Below are 10,965 nucleotides of genomic sequence, written 5' to 3'. Positions count from 1 at the left end.
ATAATAGCCTAATTAATATTGGCGATAGAAGAGTAATAAGTCTATACTTTTAAACCATTAAACTTAATTTGTTTAGCAAATATGGTAACTAGTTTCATATTGATTTTTTTTAATAATTTTAATAAAGTAAAAGAGTTGGATGAAAATATGTTTATATATATATATATATATATTATTTCTAAAAACATACTAGCAAGTAAAAACACAGTAAGTAAATATTTTGGCCTATACATTTATAAATAGTTTCATATCCATGCAACTTTTCAACAAACCATTACAAAATCCTAAACTCCTTAGTAGCACTCATGGCTCTTAATCTTTTAACATTTTCAATCTCCTTCTTTCTTTTTTTTGTAGTGAAGCCATTTCTAATTGTTGAGCCAAGAACAATGGAGTTTTCTGAGCATTCATTCACCAGAACACTCCGAAACCTAAGAGGCATTAAAATGGGACAAAGGATGAGAGGCATGATCGAACTCAAGAGCTACCTCAACAAATTTGGCTACCTAAACAACTATTCTAACGACAACCACTTCGACCAAAACGTAGAAGTTGCTCTTAAAGAATACCAAGTGTTCCATCACCTACATGTCACAGGTCACATGGATGCAGAAACCTTAAGAAAAATGAGTCTCCCACGCTGTGGAGTACCAGATGTTGTCACCCCACACGACAACCTTAAAGGCTTGACGGTTCTTGCAAACTATACCTTCTTTCGAGGATCACCGAGATGGGAAGAATCAAAGAGGGAACTAACCTATAGATTTGTGTCAAGTACTAACGTGTTGAGAATGGATCTTGTGAGGTTTGCTGTAAACAATGCCTTTCAAAGTTGGTCAAGAGTGAGTGACTTCACATTCACTGAGATTCCATTTCAAAATAGTTTTAGTTCTTACCTTTATCCTAATTTTAACCCTGACTCGATTAACGTAGCCATAGGATTTCACCGTCGAGACCATGGAGATGGGCACCCATTTGATGGACCGGGTCGGGTTTTGGCCCACACGTTTGCACCACAAGATGGGAGGTTACACTTAGATGCTGATGAGTCATGGATTAGTGGCCCTAGAGGTGAAAGTATTAGGTCAAGTGAGAATATGGGTTGGGAATGGGTTTGGGGCTTGGGTTGGCGGAGGAGAGTGGCTCCAAGGGCAAGAAGTAGTGAAATTGATTTAGAAACTGTGTCGTTGCATGAAATAGGTCATCTTTTAGGACTTGGACATAGTAGTGTTCGAGACTCAATCATGTATCCTAGTTACGAAGGAGTAAGGAGACATTTAAGTCAAGATGATAAAGATGGTATAGCAGCTTTATATGGTTATCAAAATATAACTTGATATTGATATATTATTGATCACTAATTTATGTGAAATAATTGTCAAATGTATAATAAAAATGTGTTGGTTTTTGTTGATTTGGTAGTGATTTGAGTAACACCATCAAGTTTTTTAAAAGTGATTGAAATTATAACAAAATGATTTTGGATTACAAGAGAAAAAGATAAATAAGTCACTACGTTTGGTTTTTCAATCGATAAAAGATAAAATAACCATTTTCTCATTTGTTAATTTTTTTTTTGTCAAAAAGTTTAATCTAGTCCCTATAAAGAAAATTGGATTGTTCAATACCAAGAACAGGCTGAGTTTGTGGTTTTTATATAACTTTGTCAATTACTAGATTTCGAAGATTTTTCTTGAAACATTTGATTAACGAGTTGGAATTTTTGTAAAATAATAATAAAAAGAAATAGCAATAAGATAGAGAAAGAAAAATTGCTCAAAACATTTTACATTAATTCGAATGAACTAATTATGTGTGATTTTTTTTTACTATTTTGAAAATGTTTATGTTACCACACTTTCCTTTAACAATCCTCATGAGAAAAAAAAAAGGATGGAAAAGCACACTAATTAAAACACTAATAGATGTAAAACACCAGTTTACAAGAAATAAAAAGTATATATCACCTCACTATGATGATGAATCATAAATAAGTGGAATGATGTGTTGGAATAAAACAAATATTGGGACCCATTTCACGATGAAATGCAGGAGCCATTGTTCCCCATCAGCAAAATAATGCACCAAAATGTCTTCCACTTTGCTTGCTTTTCCGTAAATTCAACTCACCACCTCAACAACCATTTTGTTTGTTTTGGCTTTCTCACTTCCATAAATTGAGAAGCAAAGCAGCGTGCAACAACACACCAACAGAGAAGCCACTCAAATTTTTTTGAGTGAGAAACCATAGGAGAAGAAGGGAACGTGAGAGAGAAGTGAAGCCACAGTTGTGTGAGAGAAAAATAGAGAGAGTCTATTTTGTGAGTGTGTGATACAAAGAATTTTGTATACCATCCGAGAGGGTGAGATATTTATTGAGAGATCCTCAGAGAGTGAGAGAAACACTGTAATCCTACTTTCATAGTGGAGATATTTTTCTGGACTAGGTCCCGTGGTTTTTTCCGAGAGGATTTTCCACGTTAAAATTCCAGTGTTAATTTTCTCTTTTCCTACGTTTTAATTTTTACGCTTCTGCATAGTGCCCATTTTGGGGTTCGTAGAGGAGGGAACAAGTACCGCTGTTTCCCAACAGTGGTATCAGAGCTACCGGTTCGAAAAAGTCAGAATCCTGTGAAACTCAAGATGGAAGGAGACATGTTCAAGCTAACTGCGGATAATTATTCCTACTGGAAGCCGATGATGGAAGATCATCTATACTGCAAGGATTTGTATGAGCCGATCACAAATCTGGAAATTCCGGAAGGGAAGACCGAAAAAGACTGGGAGATTCTGAATCGTAAAGCAGTGGCTATGATTCGGAAATACATCGACAGAAGTCTCTTTGAGCATGTATCGACTTATACCAATGCGTATGAGTTATGGACAAAGCTTGAATCAATGATTCAAAAGAAGACTCCCAGGAACAAAGCTCACCTAGTTAGACGACTCGTAAAGTTGGAGTACTCTGACGACCAGAATATGATCGAGCATCTCAACACCTTCAAAGGTATTGTGAACCAGTTAATGAAAGCAGATATGAAAATTGATGATGAATTACAGGCTCTTTTACTCCTTAGTTCTCTACCTGAGAGCTGGGACACATTGGTGGTCACTCTCAGTGACTCAGCACCAGATGGAAAGCTCAGTCTGGATAACATCACAGACAGTTTACTGAATGAAGAATTCAGAAGGAAAGAAAGGGGATCGAGTAGTCACTCAGAAGCCAATGTTGTTGAGAATAGAGGAAGGAGTGAAAACAGAAGCAAAGGAAAACGTGAAAAGTCACGAGAAAGATTCAAGTCTCGTTCCAAAGGTTTGACATGCTTTTATTGTGGAAAAGATGGCCACAAGAAGCAAGAATGTAGATTCCTGAAGAGAGATCAGAAGAATGGAACTGTACACCCTGATGTGGTAGATCCCAAAAAGAAGCTGGAAGAAAAGACCACAACGGCGGTGGTATCAAATGATGAGAATGTGTTCCTTATCACTGAGGTAAACTATCTAAATATTGCTTTTGATGACTGTACTTGGATAGTAGATACCGGAGCATCTTTCCATGTTACTCCTCATGAGGGATTCTTCTCATCCTATCAAAAAGGAGACTTTGGAACAGTGAAGATGGGAAATCATGTCACAAGCAAAATTGTGGGCATAGGAGAAGTGACTTTGACGACAGAAAATGGAAACAAACTTGTGCTGAAGGAGGTAAGACATGTACCAGAGATGCGTCTAAACCTTATCTCAGTTGGCAAGCTAGATGATGCTGGAATGAACAACCAGTTTGGAGATGAAAAATGGAAACTTAGCCGAGGAAGCATGATTGTTGCTCGAGGCAAGAAGGAAGGCTCCTTGTACTGCATGCAAGGAAAAATATACAAAGGAGAGACGAATGTTGCTCAAGAAGAAAGTAAGGAGTTGTGGCACAAAAGACTAGGCCACATGAGCGAGAAAGGATTAGAGATCCTTGCAAAAGATCATCTCCAAAGTATAAAAGGACAACCACTTGAATTATGTGAAGACTGCCTAGCAGGTAAGCAGCGTAGAGTGTCCTTCCATAGATCTGAAAATGGAAGAAGAAAAGAGCATATTTTGGATCTTGTACACTCAGATGTTTGTTCAACATCTGAAAAGTCCCTTGGTGGTGCTCAATATTTTGTTACCTTCATTGATGACCACTCTAGAAAATTGTGGGTCTATCCATTGAAGAGAAAAGATGAAGTTCTACGAATCTTCAAGGAGTTTCACGCCTCAGTTGAACGTGAAACTGGTAGAAAGTTGAAATGTCTGAGAAGCGATAATGGTGGAGAGTATAGAGGTCCGTTCGAGCACTATTGCAAGACTCATGGGATCAAACATGAGAAAGTACCTCCCAAGACACCTCAGATGAATGGTGTAGCTGAAAGATTCAACAGAACGATTGCCGAGAAGGTCAGGAGCATGTTGTCTCACGCAAAACTTCCCAAGTCATTCTGGGGGGAGGCAGTGGTGACAGCAGCTGATTTAATCAACTTATCACCTTCAAGACCATTAAACGGTAAGATTCCAGAAGAAGTATGGTCTGGTAAAAATGCCTCATATCGCAACTTGAGAGTCTTTGGATGTAAGGCATCAGTTCACATTCCGAAAGATGAAAGAGCAAAGCTTGATGCTAAAGCGAAAGAGTGCATATACCTTGGTTCTCCAAGAGATGAATTTGGTTTCAGATTATGGGATCCTGCAAACAGAAAGATTGTTCGAAGCAGAGATGTGGTGTTCTTTGAAGATCAGACAATCCAAGACATCAAGAAAGTGGAGAAACCAACACTTAAGCTGATAAGTGATCAAAGCCCTATTGTGATAAACAACTCAGGGGGAGAGACTCATCAAGCCGAACCAGAGTTACAACTTGATGAAATGGCTGAAGAAACAGATCAACCTAATCTGACGGAAGAAGATCAACCAATTAAGGATGCTTCGCATGATGATAGTGAATAGTAAAAGTTAATGTGGAAAATAAGTGAAAAAAATAATATAAAAAGTTGGTGGAGAAATTAGGTGTGGAAATTAAGTGGAAGAAATAATATAAAAAGTTGGTGAAGAAATTAGGTGAAATAAAATATAGTGAAGAGTAAAAGTTAATGTGGAAAATAAGTGAAAGAAATAATATAAAAAGTGGGTGGAAAAATAAGGTGGAGAAAAATGGATAAAAAATGTTGATGGAGAATATATAATTAAAAAATGTAAGTGGAATAATTAGAAAAGTTGATATATAAAATTAATATGAAAATGATGTGGAAAAAGTAAATGAAAAAGGTAGATGATGTGGAGGGTGAGGTGGATGGTGATGTGGAGAATGGGGTGTGATAAGAAAATATGGGTGGTGAGGAAGTAAAAAAGTGAGATTATTTTGGGCCATTGGATTAAGTGTTTAAAAGAAAATTTGGGGGTGCAAAAAGTAAAATAAATAGTATTTTTCATTTTGTTTTTTTTATGTTTTTTTTTTATTTATTTTTGTGATGAATTATATTTACCCGGACGAAATTGGGTGTTGACACTTATGATTAAGAATTATTCAAAGATCTTGATGCAACCTACTACACAAATGTCAGAATTGGAAACGGAGCAAAAATAGTAGTGAAGGGCAAAGGAACCATCGCGATCAAAGGTTGCACAGGTTTGAAATTAATTACTGATGTTCTATATGTTCTTGAAATTGACCAAAACTTGTTGAGTGTTGGCCAACTTCTAGAGAAATGCTATAAAGTTCTATTTGAAGATAAAACATGCATGATTAAAGATTCAGATAATAAAGAATTATTCAGAGTTTGAATGAAAGACAAGAGTTTTGCTTTGAATTTGATTGATAAAGAGCAGTTTGTTGTGCACAAGGTTGAAGACAATATGCGGATACAAGGGCTTCCCAAACTAGAAGAGAAATCACCCGTATGCGCAACTTTGTAATATGGAAAACAAACAAGGTTGCCTTTTCCAAAAGACAAATCTTGGAGAGCAACAAACAAGCTGCAGTTCGTACGGATGTCAGAGGACCTAAAAGAACTTCATCTCTGAATGACAAGAAAATAGAGCTAGTGGGTATTAAAGTTAGTGAAAGTCAAATTAAACCAGAAAAATTAGAGGAAGAAAAGCATTATAGGACAACTCTTCCCAAAACAAAAGCTGAAAATGCGGAAAAGCCAAAAGAACAACTACAAGTAGATGAGAAAATTGTGAAATATTGTAAGGACGTAAAGACTAAGCAAGAAATTGTGATCGGGACTTCCAAAAGTAAAGAAACTTTAGATGATAAGGTCAAGGACAAAAAAACTTAGTGTATATGTTGACTTTGAGTGAACAAGGAGATTGTTGGAATTTTGTGACTCAAACAATTTGGTTGGAGAAGTAAAATAAGTTAAATAAAAATATATTTCAATCTTATTTTTAGGAGAATTTTATGCATTATTTAATTAATTAAGTTTAGTAGATATTTCTCTAAGTCAGTTGTGAGGGCGCCAGACAAGCGGGTGTTGGATAAACCGTGCGCCATTCACGATTTGTTTTGGATGTGATTTGAATTGGATCACAAACTCTATAATTTTTTTTCAACTTTTGAAATTAAATTTTATCTGCATAAATATACAATATAATAAATTATTAATTTTTGTTTGTTTAAACTCTAATAGTGATAACTAGACCTAAACAAAGATAAATAAATTTAATAAAATACATAATAACGGTTAGATTTGAGAAATGAATGATAATTTTGTTGGAATTAAGATCCAATTTAATAATGAAATTTAATATTTATTGGTATATTTTAAATTCAAATTTTATTTTTCATATAGGATATTTTTTTATTAAAATTTAATAATTAATTATTATAAAAGTAATTGATTTTAATTTTTTAAAGGTTTGATATATTTATTTCATTTATTTAAACTAAAATAAAAATTTAAAAGAAATATTGACTAACCCTGAAAAATCTGTCTAAATTAACTCATTATTCAAATAACTTTTTTATTTAAGTTTTTTTTTTTGCAGCTTTCCAATTTTCATGTTTTTTTAACTAGAATTAAATAATTAAGGTGGGTTTTTAAATTCTTTTTTATGGTTTCTCTAAAAATTCAAAACCCTTACTCAACACGTCTTGAAAATGTCCTCTAATGAATTGGTTGAAAGGGATAATTTCGACGGCAACAAACAATTAAAAAACATTGATGGCTGATCGGACTACAATGGAGATGCAGCTCCTCATCCTATTTTAAACAAATATAATTAAAATATTAATATATTGGAGTATTATTTTTAATCGGCATCATATTTTAAACAAATACTATTAAAATATTAATATATTGAAGTATTATTTTTTAATTTGCATAAAAAGATTTCATTACAACCAAATATTATTTTCCTTTTAAATCCTCCACATATATTTAAAACCCAGTGACTATATTATAATTACTATAGGTTATCTTTTTCATTTTTATAAAACCTCCAACTTAAACTAAAAACTCATGTTCTAACATGTAATTTTCCTGAATGATTTTTTTTTTACTAAACAAAAATCTATTAAGATAACATGGTACAAGTGGTACTCAATTTATAAACCAAGTTTTACAAATGTCAATTTAAAAGTATTAAATTGAAAAATTAGAGAATCAATACTCTAATTAGATTTTTTCTTCCAGAAAAATATCCTAACAAATAATTAAAAATTAAATAACTTAAATAACAAAAAATCACTTAAATTAATTTCTTTAAAAAATTAATTCATTATAAGAAATTAAATAACAAATAATTTAGAAATAAATATAATTAATTATTATATTGACTAGTTTAAACACTATTTTAGAAAATAAAATTTATCAATATCTAACATAATCTCTATTATTAATAAAATTTATAATTGATTTATAAATTATAGTGTTAATTAATCTCTAATATCATTACCAAAATTTTAGCTACTTATATTTTAATATTAATAGAAACTAATTTACAAGTAGAATTTTTGTTTTCCTAGCATTTCTCTTAATTATAGAACTTGCACTTGATTTGCAGGCATTCTCTTGGATGCCACTTGTAACATCCCAAAATACAGTAATAACTATAAATTAGAATTAATTATATTTAACAGTAAACAAATGCAGTCTTAACATTAACAAACGAGGTTCAAAAAGTCGAACGACTTAAGTACGGGGATAATTACAATTACAACCAAAAACGAAGAGTTCAAAGACGAACGGTTTTACAAAACTTAACCGAACGTTAAAAAAAAAACAAAACGAACGTCTATTAATCTAAAACTTAACGAGCGCTCTAAGGCTCGGCTTTAACTTTCACTTCCACCAGATTCGCGTCTTCCAAATTTTCTTCTTCTAGCATTTCTTCAAGTGACGCACCTCCATCTGCTCACATCCACACGGATGATCATTGCAATGACAAGACGAACGTACAACGACAACAGGCAACACAAGGAAAACGAAAGGGTAAGCTTAGGTAATTTAATTTATACATCAACATATACAATAACATTTCAATCCACACAAGCACATAACTCAACATATAAAACATCATCAGAACTATATATATATATATATATATATATATATATATATATATATATATATATATATATACTAGACCGATCGTCCGGACTGTATGAATCTGTGTAGTTACAAGCGTCCTTGCACCCGAGTGATGTAGTAACTGAAATACACTCCACAGCTGTCACTCGAGGTTAGTCCGTTCTTACGTCGCCCATGTTAACTTATGGACTAAGGACCTCCTGCCGTTCCCACACATGACCTACCCCCTCTACATGAGGATGAGTACTCACGGAACATCAGGATGGACAACGAGTCTTAACTTATCCACAGTCATACTTTACCAAATTTAATATTTAATAAATATAAGAGTCATTCCTCCCTGGAACGCTCGTTCAAATTCCATAAACTCATAATCACTCAATATAGTGTTTGCACTGCAAAGTCTTATAATTTATCATCATTTTCATCTTTAGTTTCAAAGGTATAAAATAACGAACGTTCATACTTCTGAAGGACGAAGACGAACGCTAAAGACTATATTTAGAAGATTCGTTGTCAATCAGAATAGGTCAACACATACTTATATGACGAACGTCAATGCTACTCGAATCAGTTGAATGAACCGACTCTTAGAGATATAAAATAAATGTTCAGAATTAATTTAGGTATAAGACTCGAGGTCGAATCCAAATGGATAAAGACACAACAGGAGAAAATAATTAACTATACTGAGAACGACTTGTTTAAAGGGATTGACTGCCAGTCAATGACCGAACGTGATAATATACATTTACTAATAATTTGGACGAACGCTATTTACGCTCGTTTAGAAATCAAAGTAAGGACGAGCGTTCGATATAAGACCGAACACTACTTAGGACGAACGCTAGATATAATACCGATAATTAATTAAGACGAACGCTCAGTATCAGACCGAGCGCTTCTCACGACGAACGCTTGGTATAAGACCGAGCATTACAAATTTTAAGACTGACGATTGAAATACTTTATTATTTAATTTGAAGAATACGGTAAGACTAAGTTGAGCCGAACGCTCAAACATAGCACTTCACTGGTCGTTCGTTCTCGATCAGAATTCTTTCCAAATGAAAGAATTCCTTTTTAAGCAATTGATTAGAAACCGAACGGTATAAGACCGTACGATGACGAACGTATTTTATCATAGCAAGGACTTCATATTTCAGATTTTCATCTAGTTCAATTTAACAATTTTCAACATATCAGTTCATACTTTATACTTCATATCAATCTCAATTTCCAGACTTTATATGATTCACATTTATCATTCATACCTCAAATTTATAGCTCATCTCATATTCATACGTATCAACCATAAACATACATTTCAACCAACATATACTCTATTCATCCAGTACAATAACGTTCGTTCATGCCTACACAATCCGCATACATCTCATACATTCAGTTCATATCATGCTTACATACAACACACAAGTATTAATTAAATTACTAAGCTTCCCTTACCCGGATTGATGACTGCAACGTTTAATACGAAAGAATGGAGACTCGTCCAACGTTCATTCTCTAGCAGTAACGATCGCTTACTATTCCAATCAATCTAACCACAAGAAGAATCGATATACTCAGACTAAATACTTGCATGCAGCCAAAGACCTAGTTTTTCAGAAAACCTAAGAACGAACTACTGAAGGGAAACTTACCCGTTTCAGATCTGAAAACTGTTCGGTTCAAATGGAAGCTCACGGCGCAGGGAACGTTCCTACGGTTCTGAATGTTGAAAGGAGAAGAAATGGGTGAGTAACAGTAGAGAGAAGTTGAATGTTTTCTAGAGAGAAGGTGGAGAAAAAATGGAGGTTGAGTTCTGAGGAAGAAGAAGGAGCGTGCAGAGAATGAGCAGAGTTTTTCAGAAAACGATTTTTCTGTGTTGCCCATGCCCCAAAACGGACGTGCGCTCTTCTGCTGACACCTGCACCCCCACTTCAGATTCAGAAGGTTCCAAAGTGACACTTGGCCGGCGTGCGTCAGATTGTGTGAGTGCGTTTTAATGAGACTGAGTGTGTGGCGCGGTGCATTTAAGGAAGCAGCCAGGTGACTCAGCAGTGCATTAAAGACAGATTAGACAGATAATTATGGGTTAATTTTCCAAGGTCTCACACCACTTATACAAGCACAACCACTCTTACAATGAGTAATATGTTTCTTATTGGAAAATCCTCTTATATTAAAAAAGGTAAAAGAAGATATCAACGCTCAAACTGGAAAAGAGAGATTCATAAATGAGTCAGATGTGAACAAGTTAGTGTACCTTCAAGCAGTAGTGAAAGAGACACTGAGATTGTATCTACCAAGACCTCTCTCAACACCTCATGAATTCACAAAAAGATTGCATGTTAGGTGACTATTATATAAAAAAGAGAACTCGATTAATCACAAACTTGTC

At 34.2% G+C, this 10,965-nt stretch overlaps 1 protein-coding gene across 1 annotated transcript; it reads left to right on the top strand.

Moving 5' to 3' along the window:
• Window positions 1-274: 274 nt before the first annotated feature.
• On the top strand, window positions 275-1,391 carry LOC108344587 (metalloendoproteinase 1). Its single transcript, XM_017583018.2, has one exon. The coding sequence runs from the start codon at window positions 306-308 to the stop codon at window positions 1,335-1,337; it is 1,032 nt and encodes a 343-aa protein (XP_017438507.1). The 5' UTR covers window positions 275-305; the 3' UTR covers window positions 1,338-1,391.
• The last annotated feature ends 9,574 nt before the right edge of the window (window positions 1,392-10,965 follow it).

Source organism: Vigna angularis, chromosome 8, assembly GCF_016808095.1.
Source record: "Vigna angularis cultivar LongXiaoDou No.4 chromosome 8, ASM1680809v1, whole genome shotgun sequence".
Taxonomy (NCBI): domain Eukaryota; kingdom Viridiplantae; phylum Streptophyta; class Magnoliopsida; order Fabales; family Fabaceae; genus Vigna; species Vigna angularis.
Note: the sequence above shows the minus strand (reverse complement) of the source record. Positions and strands in the feature narration are given on the sequence as shown.